The sequence below is a fragment of the Macrotis lagotis genome, chromosome 1 (genome assembly GCF_037893015.1).
Source record: "Macrotis lagotis isolate mMagLag1 chromosome 1, bilby.v1.9.chrom.fasta, whole genome shotgun sequence".
NCBI classification, from domain to species: domain Eukaryota; kingdom Metazoa; phylum Chordata; class Mammalia; order Peramelemorphia; family Peramelidae; genus Macrotis; species Macrotis lagotis.
In genome coordinates this window covers 909,856,269-909,871,967 of record NC_133658.1, presented here as the reverse complement: position 1 = coordinate 909,871,967, position 15,699 = coordinate 909,856,269, and the positions used below count along the sequence as shown (strand labels likewise).

General features: G+C 42.2%; 1 protein-coding gene across 7 annotated transcripts; it reads left to right on the top strand.

Moving 5' to 3' along the window:
* The first annotated feature begins 79 nt into the window (after window positions 1-79).
* LOC141509743 (sialic acid-binding Ig-like lectin 14) lies at window positions 80-13,823 on the top strand. 7 transcript variants are annotated; one of them, XM_074219501.1, is made up of 10 exons: window positions 80-334; window positions 1,165-1,265; window positions 2,785-2,886; window positions 6,949-7,073; window positions 7,657-8,037; window positions 8,831-9,109; window positions 9,364-9,411; window positions 10,677-10,937; window positions 11,065-11,201; window positions 11,904-13,823. In XM_074219501.1, exons 4-10 carry the CDS (start codon window positions 7,028-7,030, stop codon window positions 11,913-11,915), a joined length of 1,164 nt encoding a protein of 387 aa, XP_074075602.1. In that variant the 5' UTR covers window positions 80-334; window positions 1,165-1,265; window positions 2,785-2,886; window positions 6,949-7,027; the 3' UTR covers window positions 11,916-13,823. The 7 variants fall into 7 exon arrangements, with proteins under 7 accessions (XP_074075602.1, XP_074075601.1, XP_074075600.1 ...); XM_074219500.1 differs by lacking the exon at window positions 1,165-1,265; XM_074219499.1 differs by lacking the exons at window positions 1,165-1,265; window positions 2,785-2,886 and having other exon boundaries at window positions 10,716-10,937.
* The last annotated feature ends 1,876 nt before the right edge of the window (window positions 13,824-15,699 follow it).

Genomic DNA, 15,699 nt, shown 5'->3' with positions numbered 1-15,699 from the left:
GATGGTGTGAAAACAGGAAGATTGTTTCCTGAGAGGAACTACCCATTTGTTCCAATCCAGATCGGCCTGGGTTCAGTGAGGCGGAACCTCCTGTCTTGGTCCATCTCAGGGGTTTATATAACAACAACGACAATGATATTTCGCCTTCATTTTTGAAGAAATGGGCAGAGATGGGAAATGGAATGCTATGCCTAAAGAACAGAAAGTTGGCCAGTGCAGCTACAACAGGGAGGCGATGCCATGACAAACATGCGAATTGAATTTGAGTGAGGGGTGCTTTGAGAAGTCACCAGCCTCACTTTCTCCTCCAAAGTCATCTGAGTCCAATGGCCAGGTATGAATGAGGACAGCTAGAGATGGTCCTGGGATCCAGGACAATTAAGGTTCAGTGACTGCCCAAGGTCACACAGTAAGTGGCAAGAATCTGATGCTGGATATGAACTCTGGTCCTCTTGACTACAAGGTCAGGGCTCTTTACAATGTGCCACCTAGCTGCCCTAGGTTGATCTCCTGGTTGGGGGGAGACAGAGCTACAAAGGCTGAGGTTGTGGATGTTTTGTGGAAAAAATGTTTAGCCTTGAGGTGATGGGGATGTGGCAGCTAGGATCAGGAGCAGAGCTCTGACACAAGAGAGAGCTCTGGAGCAAATATCTTGGCTTTCAAAGATGTTTCTCCATTATCTCTGCCCTTTCTGGTTAGGATCATTTTTGCCTCATTGGTCTTGAATTCAATGAAGATTCTTCAATCGGATTATACCCTTATGCAAAATGGGAAACTCCATGCCCCAAGGTCAACCTTCGGTGTTTCCCAATTATACATAAAAAAGGTTTAATCAAAGTAATAAAAATATAATAGAACAGAGAAATCATAGTCAACACCAGTTCTATTTCAGCTGTTCATAGGAACAGAAGACCCTTTCATTTCCCAATTCAGGGTCTACTCCTCTTTTTATTAAATGATTTTTTTGGTTTATTGTTTGATTGTTTGATTCCCTTCTCTCATGGAATAAGTTGCTTGGTAATGTTGACTGATTTGCTGAGTCCTCGAAGATAAAGTATCTGCACCATCTGAGAATCACTTTATGTTGTCAAAAGTACCTCGTCCTCACTGGTGGATGATCTATCTTTGTTCCTGACAGTCTCCAATCTCTTTATTTTCTGCCAGTACTCTGGAGGAATGAGAAATTCTTAAGAATGAAGTTCTGAAGACCCAAAGAGAATAATTCCCTTGCAAAGGAAAGAGGAGATCTCATCTAAAGAAACCAAGTAATTCACTGGCCAGATCAAGTTTGAAAAAGGCATGCATGGGGGCAGCTAGGTAGTGCAGTGGATAGACCACCGACCCGGACTCAGGAAGACCTGAGTTCAAATTCAGTTTTAGATACTTAATAATTGCCTAGCTGTGTGACCTAGGGCAAGTCACTTAACCCCATTGTCTTAAATTAAAAAAAAAAAGAAATAGGTATGCATGGAAAATAGAATCAAGGGTTCTCTCTGTCTCTCCCTCTTTCTTTTCTCTCTATTTTCCTCTCTTCTCCCTATTTTATTTCACTTTCTTTTTCTTTTTCTTTCTCTCTTTCTCTTCCTTTTCTCTCCCCTTCATGTTTTCCTCCCCTTTCTCCTATTCCCTTTTCTCTTTCCCACTCCTCTTTTCTCTCCATTTTATTCTTCCTCTCTTTTTCTTTCTTTCTCCCCATCCTTTTCTCTTTCTCTCTTTCCAGAGTAAACAGAACCACAATGGATACAGCTGAGGTATCCATGAAATCTGTGGGCCAAATGGTCACTTACTTGCTAGGTGAACTGACAGCCCCAGCAAAGACCACAAGCTACTGGATGCTATGAATAAATGAACTATTCTAAAATATATATTTCAGAAAACTTTTGTAGAGATCTGGAATGCTTAAAAAAGAAGGATGCAGTTCATTATCTCTAGTATCCCCTGAGTAAGCTGCCTACATTGGATGCATAGTAGAAAAAAACTAGAGAATCAATAAAAGAATCTGTTCTTTAGCACAAAGATTTTCTTCACCTACAAAAATGTTTTATGAGATCTGAACTATATTCTATAAAACTTATCAAGCAAAATAGCAAGACAGCTGATGCAAAAAAGGACCCCAAACCCAAACACTGATTGGCTAGTATGACTGTGGTTGTCCTTGAATGTTAGGACATTCTAAGGGACGATCTAAAACTGTTCCTCTGAACTTCACATAAATCCCCTGACTTTTGTGTGTTAGATTGGGATCAAATAGGAAATAACTGTAAATTCCACTGGGAGATGTGGGATTGTTATTGGTGCTGGCTGGAGAGTAATTGGGAGAGGTAGGTGAGTAGGAGAGAAGAAAGGGCAAAGCTCCGAGGATTACTCTTTCATTGCTCGATCCCCTAATTACTTACTATCCAAGGCAATTAAATAAAGAAAGCCTCGTCGGTCTTTATGGAAGGATCGGGAAGGAAGGAAGGAAGGAAGGAAGGAAGGAAGGAAGGAAGGAAGGAAGGAAGGAAGGAAGGAAGGAAGGAAGGAAGGAGGGAGGAGGGAGGGAGGGAGGGAGGGAGGGAGGGAAGGAAGGAAGGAAGGAAGGAAGGAAGGAAGGAAGGAAGGAAGGAAGGAAGGAAGGAAGGAAGGAAGGAAGGAAAGGATTTTCTAAAAGCCCATTATGTTCTGGGGCAACCAGGGCTTGTAATCTAGACGACTATTCTTTGTAACTTCTCAGATACTTACTAGTTGTGTGACTCTAGACAAATCTCTTCCCATATTTGTCTCACTTCTTTATCTTTATATGAGCTGGTGAAGGAAATGGCAAAGCACTCCCAAATGGGTCACCAAGAGTCGGACACAAAACTTTACAAATATCGACTGGTTTCATCCTCACAAAAACTCTAGGAGGTAGGTGTCATTGTTATTTCCATTTTATAGGTTTGCCTCCACTGTAGCAAACAGTGGTGAAATGATTTGCTCAGGGTAACCCGGCTAGGTAAGCATCTGAGGTCCTTCTGATCCTAGGCACAGTGCTCTATCCATTGTCCCACCTATGTTTCTCTTTATAAGTTAGTCATAGAACCCAGGTAACTAACTCATTTAGTGCTCCAAGAATTAGTATATGTGCTCGCTGAGTTTCTGTAGGAAGACCCTCTGAACGTATGTGCTCAGCTCAGTTTTAGATGTCTCACCCTGTGGCTGAGCTGTCATGATTCGGGCTGAGGGCAGATTTACCTAGCCACCTGCAAAACCATAGTCCATAGCCTGTTTAACAGATACCGCAGCCAGGATCACCTTGTCATCTTCTCTTCTAATACATATGTAACTTTTATAAAACTTAATTTTTCTGGTTAGCAAATACGATAAGTATATAAGTTAGAAATGAAATTTAATTTCTAGGATTTACCAAGAAATGTAGATGAAAGCCATTATGTTGAGGATCATCCTGAGCAGAGGGACTCAGGGATATTTATACATAAACAAGGATAAGGAAATGAACAAACTCCTTGGAGGCCAATCTCTTAGCTTGCACAATGGCTCATTAAAAACATCATAATTATTTATTTGATTGTTTATTTATTTTTGCTTTTTTTTCCCCAAGGCAATGGGGTTAAGTGACTTGCCAAAGTCACACAGATAGGTAATTATTAAGTGTCTGAGGCGGAATTTAAACTCAGGTCCTCCTGATTCCTGGGTCAGTGGTCTATCCACTACCCCCCCACACTGCCCCCCTCCACAAATATCATCTTTTTTCCACTTCAATCTTGTCTAAAGGAGGTGGCATTCTCTTCCTGGAGCAAAGTTTCTGGTTCTCTAATCATCAGTCTTCCTGACATGGCAATTTATATATGGAGAGATAATGTTCCAAACTAAGAATAATTAGAAATAATACCTTTTGCCAGGAATATAAGTTAGAAAACTTATTAAACATCAACCCATTTTCTTCATCCTATACTGGATATCAAATAGATACCACAGTTACTTCTGTAAATAGTGTTAATCCAGTCTCGTCCTCCATTCACCATCCTTTATGACTCCCCAAATACAAACACCCTTTATCTATCACCACACGCCATATGTGTGTCCATAAATTCCTTGAAAACAGAAACTGTATCACTTCCTTATTTCTATGCTCACTGTCTGATACCATGCACACCTCATGGCAAATAGCTGATGATTACCTTTTCTCTCCTATGTTCACCAGGAAGAATAGCTTTTAAAATAAAAATAGGGAAGATAATGAATGTTGTAGACTATTGATCCACTAAAGTCCAACTTTGCCTTCTGGCCTTATTCTTGAATACAGAATTAAAGAAATTGTACTAGGGGTCTGGCATATTCTCAGCTGTTCATCTGCTGTAGATGACTTCCAAGAGAATTCCAATGACAAATGGAGCAATGTTCTTCAGATAGACTGAGGGGTACGCATGGACATTCTGTGACTAGTTTCAGTCCCCTTGGTTGGGATTCTTTTGATTGGTTACAGAGTCAAGATTGTTGGAATCTCTTAAAAAGAACCAAGTCAGCTTTGCCACCCCCTTTGCTTCATTCACATCTTAGAGAGCAAATAGAAAGGGCGGAAAACCATATGGTGGGAACTGAGTAGAACCAGGAGAACATTGTACCTGATCACAATAATATCTTAATGATGATCAACTAAAAATACTCAGCTACTCTGATCAATACAATGATTCACCACAACTCCAAAGGATTCACAATGAAAAATGCTATTTACTCCCAGATGGAGAGCTGATGGACATGGAGTACAGATTGGAGCATATTTTCCTTGCTTTCTTTTTACAATCTGGATAATAAGGGATAATGTTTTGCATGACTTCATATGTATAATGAGTATCATAATTCTTGCCTACAGCCAATGGAGAGAGAAAATTTGGAACCAAAAATAAAACATTTAAAAAGAAGACTATGTGGCAAGAGGATTGGTTTTAGGATCTTCTTAACTTCTGAGTCCATATAGTCTCCAGAAATCAGCCTGAACCATTAGTCTTTTTTCATTTGTTCTTTTCTATTCTAGCTTCAGAGCCATGTGAAAATGAGTCTTAAGAATTTGAAAATAGGAATCCTTGTGCTGTCAGCACAATCCTTTCTGTCACTTTTAAAGTTACCTCCTGAACCAATGCCAACAAAAAGTGAACTGAGGATTCATCCAGGAGGAAAGTTGACCATGGGACATGAGTTTGGTGGGTCCATGCCATATAGGAACAAAATTGTGTGTCTATTAAAGCCTGGTATGGCTTAAAGCTGGATGGATGCATTACAGAAAATGTCTATGTTTGTCCTGCCTACACTTTGGAAATAAATGTGCTTTTCTAAATGTTACTTGATGTTAAGTAATTAAATAGAACTGAGGCACTAACTGGTCTATAGCCTAGGCAGCACTATATAGGCTCTTTTCTCTCTTCTGGCTTGCCCCTACTGCAGGGGCTGCTGCAGTTCCTCTATTGGTCACTATGCTTCTGCTCAAGAATCCCCACAATGGGAAGATGCCAGCTGTCTTTTAAGATCTCCAAGGTAGAGGACACTAATGGACAGCCTTGCATGCCCTCCACAAAGCAGAGTAGGAAGGGAGAAGGGTCCAGAGGTACTTAGGATCCATTCCTCTTTATTTATTTATTTATCTATCTATCTATTTATCTATCTATCTATCTATCTATCTATCTATCTATCTATCTATCTATCTATCTATTTGTCTGTCTATTTATTCATTCATTCATTTGTTTATTTTTGGATCCATTCCTTAAAGTTTATCTCAAACTCATCAGTCAATTGAGTCATCTTGGTTAGCAAGAAGAAGTCCTAAAGTCAGCACAAGAGGGAGAGGGGAGAGGAGAGAATGACCCTTCTATCACACATCCCAAAGGAGACGCCACATTTGGAACTCTGTTCAAGGGAAAAACATCTGAGAATTTTTACCAGAGAATGTGGAAAGTATTATTCTCTCTCTCTCTCTCTCTCTCTCTCTCTCTCTCTCTCTCTCTCTCTCTCTCTCTCTCTCTCTCTCTCTCCCTCACTTTGCAAGGCAAACAGGGTTAAGTGGCTTGCCCAAGGCCACACAGCTAGGTAATTATTAAGCATCTGAGGCCGGATTTGAACTCAGGTAGTCCTGACTCCAGGGCTGGTGCTCTATCCACGGCACCACGTAGCTGCCCAAGTATCATTCTCTTAAAGCAGTCTAATGTCATTTTGTCACACTGATGAATTATCCTGAATTGACAGGACCCCATAATCACCAGGTGGTTGTGATCCAACACCAAGATGGTTTTCAGATCAGTTCCAGTCTAACCAGAGTTCCCCCTTTTGAGTTTCTGAGGGGAATTTTTATATTTGATCACGTATCCAGACCTCTTCACTTTGCCAGCACACATTTCCTAGATAATAAAACATATTTTGACCACTGACTTTCATATATGTAGATCCCTAAGGAAAATATGCCACAGGCTTTTTATGCCCCTCCCATGCCAGGTACTCCTTTATTATTATTATTCATTTGAGTCACTCATGAATTTGATTCTTCGGGGATTGGTTCAATTGGTTCCTTGAACCACAGTTCTGTAGCCTTCCTCCAAGTATCCTCCAAACTATCCTCCTCCAAAAATTCTGAAGCCAGGGAAGTAGGTTTGTTGATCCCAGGATAGCAGAGAGACTCCCAGCTATCTCTGTCAACTCCCATAGAGTCTGTCTCTCAGAACTAATAGGACTCAGAAAATCCGAGATGGGGAACCCATTTTCTTAGGATTTGGGGACTTTTTTGAAGATAATAAGGGTTAAGAAACTTTCCAAGAGTCACACAGCTAGGAAATATTTGAGATCCAGTTTGAACCCTGGGCCTTCCTGATCCCAGAACTAGTGCTCTATCCGAGAGCCACCTGGCTCTCCCTTCTTGTAACCTTTTCTTTAATCTTTGTAATACTAGTTTCTTCTTTCAATTTCTTTTTTGGACTGAGCTAGAGTGAAAGGACTGCAGAGTGCTTCAGAGAAGAAGTACTGGGACCTGAGAAGTACCGTGGTCCCTGGCCAGGGTCCAAAGATGAGATCAGAGCTTCTGCTGTTCTTGGTGGTCTTCTTCTGCAGGAGTGAGTGGGTCAGGGATGGGTCTGGAAGCAGGGGTTAGGGGTGGGGGAGACTGGAGCAGTGAGAGGGGTAGGGACTGAGGCTGGGAGTGGGGAGGGAGGGGAGAAGCAGTGAGTAGGGTAGGGAGGAGACACTGAGAAAGGTTGGGGAGGCAAGAGCAGTGAGTGGGGTAGCGGCTGAGACTAGAGGTGGGGTTGGAGGTGGTATAGGGGTAGTAAGTGGGTCTGGGACTGGGGTGGGGTTGGAAGGGGGCAAGAGCAGTGAGTTGGGTAGGGGTTGAGACTGGGGGTGGGTTTGGAGGTAGGGTGGGGGCAGTGAGGGGGTAGGGTATGAGACAGGGAGTGGGTTTGGGGGGGCAAGAGCAGTGAGTGGGGTTGGGCTTAAGGCAAGGCTGGAGCTGGGTTGAATGGGAACAAGATTAGTGAGTGGGGCAGAGGCTGGGCCTGAGGGTGAGGTTGCAGAGGGGCAGGAGCAATGAGTGGGGAGTCAGGAGCAGTGAGTGGGATGGGGTTGGGGGGGTTATGATTGGGGCAGTGGTTGGAGAGAAGGGTGGAAGATGCCAACTATGTCTCTCTTTGATCTTAGGGACCCTGGCCCAGTTTCGGCCTAATGTTCAGCTTCCCAGCTCGGTGACGGTGAGAGAGGGGCTATGTGTCACTGTCCCCTGCAAGGTCTCCCTTTCCTCTTTTGAGAGCAGTCTCTACTTCTATGCTAGCTGGTTCCGAGAAGGGGCAGACACTACCAGAGACAAACCTGTGGCCACAAACAATGGACTTCAACAAGTCCAAGAAGAGACCCAAGGGCGATTCAGCATCCCCTGGATCAGCTGGCACCTGAGCAGTAGCTGCTCCCTGTACATCTCTGATGTCCAGAAGTCAGACAGCGGGAGATACTTCTTAGAGGTGGCCACTGGAAAGTCACTGAAACACAGTTACTTGGATTTACCAGTTTATGTGAATGTGACAGGTAACATGCCTTACAGCCAGGGGAGCTCTGGGTGGCTCTAGAACAACCTTCGGAAAGCCGCTCTTTCTTTTTCTTTTTTTTTTTTTTTTTTGCAAGGCAAATGGGGTTAAGTGACTTGCCCAAGGCCACACAGCTAGGTAATTATTAAGTGTCTGAGGTCGGATTTGAACTCAGGGACTCCTGACTCCAGGGCTGATGCTCTATCCACTGCACCACCTAGCTGCCCTGAAAGCCTCTCTTTCACTGGGTCTTGCAGGCAACTTATAACAGAAGATGCCTGGGAAGTTCCCAGAGAGAACTCCTTGGGAGGTTTAGTCCAGGGCTCAGGGCTGCAGCTGGGGACACACTCAAGCAACTCCTCTGAGAGCAAATAGGAGCCAAGGCAGAGATGATAGGGACAGCTGGGTAGAGAGTCAGCTGGCTCGGAAGTTAGAGGTCCTCATGAATGCTGCTTCTCCTATCTTTTCCATGCAAGCATAGCCTTTTCTACATACCCCTTGCTGAAAATTTCTTTTTAATGAAGTTTTTAAAAAGTATTTAGGAAACTGGGAAGTCATCATTTCTAAGGGTTTGGAGGATGGTTAAATGATTAACAAGGGACATTCTCCCATGCTCCTATGAGGGGCTTAGGGCACAGGCAAAGGTAGAGGGTGCTCCTGGAAGAATGGACAGTGTTGGAAATTAGACAAGCCCATGCTGGGAAAGAGTATTCAGGTTACATATAATGGATCACCTTCTGGTCATCTTTCTTGATCTGGGGTCTAGCTCACCACTATCCTTCTTTCTTTCCCAGCCCTGACACAGAAGCCAGATATCTATGTTCCCCAAGTCCTGGAGCCTGGGCATCCTGTGACTCTGAACTGCACATTTCCTGGGGCCTGTAGACAGGGGACACCACCCATCTTCTCCTGGAGTGGGACAGCCCTTTCCTTTCAGAACCATAAGGCAACCTCTTTCCCAAAGATCTCTCTGACTCCAATGCCCCGGGACCATGGCTCTAACCTCACTTGTCTGGTAACCTTCCCTACAGCCAATGTGAGCACAGAGAGGACCATCCAACTCAATGTCTCCTGTGAGTACTGGTGGCAGGAAACCCAGAAGAGATGGTGTAGAGGGGGTGGTCCAGGTCTTGAGACACAAGATGTCATTAGATGGCCAAGCTATCTGGGAACCCAGGAAGGGGAGGGGGGATAAAAGGGTAGACATGCTGAAGAACTCTTTCATTTCCTGTCCTTGTTTCTGGTACTGAAGATCCATATCTAATCCTGCTTCTGAGGGAAAAGCTTCAGGTTCCACCCAAAACTCACCAGCAGTTTTCCATTTCAGATACTCCAAAGAACTTGAACATCCATGTTGTGTGGAGAAACCAGACAGGTATTATCAGCGATCTGTGGGTGGGGTACTCTCAGCTCTTAATGACCCATGGCACTGTGGAACCTGGAAGACAGGATTCCTGTTTCCAGGACCTAATTCTATTTACTGAGTAATACCCCTCACACAGAACATAGTGTTGTTGATGATGATGATGATGACAGTACCAGTCATCATCATTAGCAGCATCCTCATCTCATTTATCCAGCACTAGAACGTTTCCAAGTCTCTCTCTCCTCACTCTAGTCCTATGAGTGCCTTAGCACAAGAATTATTCATCTTATTTTATAGATGTGGAAACTGAGGTTCACAGCCAAAATCTTGTCCAAGGTCTTTTACATACTAAATAGCATTGCAACTCTAGTTTTCTGAAGTCAAATCCAGGGCCCAAACTATTTTAGTAGCTTCTCTTTTTCTCAGGGAACTGAGTTCAAATGTCACCTCCTTCAGAAAGTCTTTTTGATCACCTCCTGTCATGCTCCTTCTCTTCTCAGACAAGCTATTATTTCCTTTGCTGCATAAATGACACATTCCTCAGGAGGGTCCCTGAGAATGGATGGCTATTGCTCATCTTGTCTTTATCCATCTCTATCCAGAGATATCTTGCCCCTAGTAGGAGGTGAGGAGGTAGGTGAGGATATGTGATACATGCTCATGAACTTGAAATTCCATAATAGCAAGCATAGATGAGATGTCAAATAATTGTTAGAGCTGTGATTCAAACTTAGTACTCTGGAAACCAAGGGTATGATATAATTCTCCCCTCTCTGACATCAGGGGTTCTTAATCTGGGGTCCATAGAACCCAAGTATCTGTGGATAGATTTTAGAGGGTCTATGAACTGGATGAGGGGAAACTTAGATTCTTATTTGCACTAAGCATTCATAGGAACTTAACATTTCATGTTTTTAAATACTTGAAAGAAATGTTAAGTTCCAGTGAATGTTTGGTATAGCTCATACCATCTTTCACTGAGTTACTAAGGAAGGCTTTTGCAAAAGTCCAACCAGTGTCTGTAGGTAAAGTGGAAGGCATCTATCAGGGTTGGGCTGAATATAGCAGAGGAGGGGGAAGGCAGAAGGTATCATCTACCCCCACAGTTCTGGGGTCAGTGAGATCAAAATCAGAAAAAGAGGGAAGTCTAGAAAGGCAACTTTGCAATGAAATCGCATTGCCTTACATCAATTTCTTCCGCATGACTTTAGACAAACCTTTTCTCTCCATAACCCTGGTTTGTTTCTCAGTTCTAAAGTCAATGATTTTCTCAGTAGTGATTCCAGGAACTGGCTCTTACCTGCTTCTTCCAGAGAGAGAGACCCTCCTTTTGGTATGCATCGTGGACAGCAACTTGTCTGCCATGTTCACCTGGACTTGGGAGGATCAACCTATGAACAGCTCCCCAACCTCAGACTCCCAGACTCTGTCTCTGGAGTTGCCCAGTCTGAAAGTAAGGGACAGTGGGGAATACACTTGCCAAGTTCATCACCCCTTTGGGACACAGAGTGCCACCCTGAACCTCCTTGTAAAGGGTAAGTAGGAGGGTGACTGTGGTACCTCAGGGTACCTCTTGGTACCTCCAGAAGAAGGTGGGGTTGGAGAGATGAAGTCTACAGAACCCTGCTCCCTCCTCTCTCTGTCTCCATTTGTCTCTCTCAGTCTCTCTCTTTCTCCTTCCCTACCACTCTTTCTCCTCAGCCCCAGTACAGAATAATAGCTCAAGACCCCTAATCATCTTCCTGCTCCAGGGAGTCCTTATGGCAACTGGTTTTCTCCTCACCTGGCTCCATTTCCTGGTAAATATTTCTACTCTCTCCTATATGACTCTGGGCTCCTGGCCATTGGGTTTTTTAAAAAAAATTTACTGGAGTAGGAGATATAACCACGCACACTCCCTGAGAATGGATCTATATTTCCATCAGAAGGTTGGGAGTGGGTGGGGGTGGGGAGCAAGAGGAACCACCTGGAAAAGATGTCTGAGAGGTCTATACTAAACCACTCTTTCCTTTGGGCCTTGCCTGCTAGACAGGACAGGATAGAGGAGATTGTGTTCACCTGCACTAGGGAAAATCACAAACCTGAGCATGGATGCTAGGGAGATGACAGGTTGGGAAAATCATCTAATTAGATTTGTTGAGATGCTTCAATGGGTCACTAGCACAGAACCAGAGGTCCAGCCTCAATGGCATTCAAAGCCCTTAGAGACCACCCTATAGCCAACATGACTCCAAAATAATACTTCATCCGTTTCCCTTGCCTCCCTGCAGTATGATATAGGGCCCTATTTTTGCTGTCACCCTTCAGCAGATAATGATACCCTCCTGTCCCTTTCCACCTGCTTCAGTCCAAATACAGATACCTTCTTCCAATGGCTTAGAGAAAAGAATAAATGGCATTCTTTTCCATTGTGCATGTTATTCAGAGCTGGAAATCAAACCTAGAGCAATGGCAACAGAATCTTCCTCCTGCAGCTCCTGTTTCCTTTGCCTCTTTCATAGATCAGTGACTGAGAAGATTCCAGGCCCCTTCATGGCCAATGAGAAACTTAAGAAAGGAGTCAGGAGAGGAAAACCTTCACATTAATTAGAAGATGTCAAGGCAAACTAGAACTGAGGAGCAAAGGAAGATGGAGAGACCCACACTATTCAGAAAACTCAGGAAAGTCTATTGGGAAGCCCAGCCACACATCTGGAGATTGAGGAGGACCATTCAGAGGACTTCTCCCAACCATAGCCATGGAACATTTGCTAGAGAACCTGCAACTTCACCCAGGGAACACCATACATTTACAATCACAAAACCAAGATGAGATAGTACATAAACCAAATGGAAGATTTTAAGAGCTTACCCATGAATATTCAAACTAATTAGTCAAGGGAACTTTTTAATTAATATCAAAGGGAGATAGAAACAGGGAAAATCAAACTGGTTCTGTGACACTATTCCTTCATCTGAATAGCACACACATTTTATTTTTTTCTATAAAGGGTTATGACATTGTAGAGTGCTTGTGATGCTAGGAAGGCTGCTTCTGGGAGAGAAATGATCACGTATGAAAAACATGCCTTAGATTGATATCAGAGCATGCAGAGGTATTCTGTAAGTGGTTCGGGTCCCCAATCACTTGGTGAAGGGTATATTCTTTGATGATTTTCAGCAGAATTGTCAAACTTAAAGCTTGCAGACCTTAAGAATGGGCCCAACAGATTAAAATACAAGTGGGAAATATTTTAAAAAGTAATAATACAATATAATATATATAATATATAATATTAATTTAAGTTAATGTGCAGCCCACAGGGATCTCTTTTTAGTTTCATACCACTGGTCTACAGAGGCATTTAAAAAGGTCTATTAGTTTTGACCTGATCCCTTCAGCTCAGTTTTGAGTGGCTCCACTCATGGTGTGCCTCCGAGGCATGTCATCCTGTGTGTTGGAGCTCTGTCTTCTCTCTGCATGTGATATGCTTCATTCTTGAAAAATTAATTGTTGCTTCCAATATTGTGAGTTTTGAAAAGTTAGAATCGTGTGCCAGCTTTGCAGGGGTCTGATTTTTAGTTAACACAGCATCCATGTCCCAGGGAGCAACTTGATATTCAGGAATTAATTTTCCTGGGTCTGGCTTAAAGGTAGCTGAAATGAGGACTCATAGACCATATATGGACATGAACTTGATGGAATTCATATTAGGTTGGAAGTGAGCTAAGAATGATTCCACTCTACAGAAGACATATTGGTAGGAAAGCGCATGTTCCCAAGGTATTTGGGGAAATATTTGTACTTTGGTCTTGATATATCTTTGCTATAAATAACCTTCAGCAAAACTCAATTGACATTAAATCATTAAATAGAACTTGGCTACTACTCACTGGCACCTAAAGGGGGGGCATTGCTGATGGGGCTCAAGTCAATGATGGTAAAAAGAAGACAAGCTCTAATCTATATGGCAACCCTAAAATCCTGAATGGGCAGATGTAGACTTTATAGTTTTGAGAAAGTGAGTCAGAGTGAACTCACTGCACATATAATTTCGATCGGGAGGAGGAGGAATAGGAAGATCATTGGGAACTGTTTTGATAATCTGTTCTGTGACTCATCAATTCTACACAATTATCTTATCATTTTCCAATTGCTTTCAAAATAATTCAGATTCTTTTTTAAATGTAATTTTATTGCTTTATGATTATATCGCTTAGTATATCTTTTTTCTACATTTTTGTGAAGCTTTATTCTCAATATTTGGCAAGGTTTTATAAAGGTACAATGCACAGTTGGGTAGTAAGTAGATTCTTTCATGCTCCAATTCCATAAACACTGGTTATTCTGTTTTTTCTAATTCTTCTATAGTTCTTTTTAGTAATTTAACTTATTTTCATAAATTTTTTTTGTTATATTTATCTAGGTAAATAAAAATCATGCATTGTTATATTTTTATTATCTATTTCTATTATCTATTCTATATCTATTTCTATTATATAGCTATAATATATATCTATTATATATTTCTTATCTATTTCTCCAATTAGATTCCATTTTTCTTTATGCATATAGATGCCAGGCTATTGGGTGTATATTTAATCTCGCTACTGAGCAATTCAACCATCATAGTGCCATTGAACATAATATGTTTTTCTGCTTAACTATTCTATATTTACTTAGCCCTAGCTATTAGTATGATTGCGCCTCCTGCTTCTAATTTTTGGAGCCAGTCAGACTCAAGTGACTTTTCTAGGGTCACACTACTAGCAAGTTTCTGGGGCTGAATTTGAGCTAAGGAAGATGCGTCTTTTGACTTGAGGCCTAGCACTGGATGCATTGTAGCTGCCCCATTTACCCTAATACTACCTCTTATGTTTATTACTCGATGCTTAAACTGTGTAGTGAGTTTGGTATGATGAAGGGTTAGAATTTTTTCTTCTTTCTTGAATAGGTTGTTTTGGTTATTTTTTAGAAAGTCTCCCTTTGGTTATCAGTCTCACTTTCCTGTCCCCATCACCCTACCAGTAATATAAGAGCAACCTCTGCAGACTCTTTGTGTGTAAACCCAGGCTCTCAGGGGCTCTGTGTCTTCCATGGAGAGTAGAAAGGACAAGGTTGGGGGTGGCTAGGTGGCTAGGTGGCGCAGTGGATAAAACACCAGCCCTGGAGTCAGGAGTACCTGGGTTCAAATCCAACCTCAGACACTTAATAATTACCTAGCTGTGTGGCCTTGGGCAAGTCACTTAACCCCATTTGCCTTGCAAAATACCTAAAAACAAACAAACAAACAAAAAGAACAAGGCTGTCTCCTAGGGTGTGAAGTGAAGCCTATAGTAAAGAGTATTTAAAGAATGTGGGTGTGGTTTGAGAAGGAACACTTAGGAGAAAGTCTCTAAGGATAAAATAATTTCTAGTTAACTGAACATCCCAGATGATGCATGGAAACAATTCTAAGCCCATAACTTGCTATAAGTGGGATTTCCAAACTTTTGTACAAAGAAAAATAAATCCATTTTTACATCAGTCAAAGTGGACATAAAACATGCCAAAGTTCAGACAGAGAGAGAGAGGAAGAGAGTGAGAAGAAGCCCCTTAGAAAGTCAAAGGAAGGGCTTGTTTTGTTCTCTCTCCCCCTTTGTCCAAGGACATGGGACAGAGAATAGAAGCATCTTCACTTCTTATCAACTTCCCATCACTGACTACAGATTCTGCTTGAATCCTCCCCTTCTCTCCCCAGGCCCTTCTCATCCCTTTCTCAGCACATGAGCTCTGTTCTTTACAAAGATCAAAAAATGATTCCATTTTGCTCTTAATTAAATAGACAAAAGATCATTGAAAGCAGAGCAGAGTTAAAAGGGGGGGAATAGCAAAGAGCATTCTGGGAACAAATAATCCATTAAAAGGAAAAGTGATTTTATTTTGCCTAGAGGCAGTAAAATTTCTCAAAGGAAAGACAATTTCCTTCAGGTTAGCAACACTAGACTAGAGGGCAGTCAGTTGGCACAGTGGATAGAGCACCAACCTTGGAGTCAATGGGAACTGAGTTCAAATTTGACCCCAGACACTTGATATTTTGTAACTCTGTGACCTTTGGCAAATCACTTAACACTAATTGCCTAATATTTAGGACCATCTCAGGCCACCCTGATTTATATCTGGTCTTTGGACCTAGAAGGTTTCAGAGGAGAAAGTGAGGCTGTTGATGTTGCACAAGTCCTCACTCAAATCTAGTCATAGATCCCAGAACCTTCAAGAACAAAGGACAAACACAATGCCAAGCCATTTGCAGAGATAATCAAGTTGTCTGAATCCTT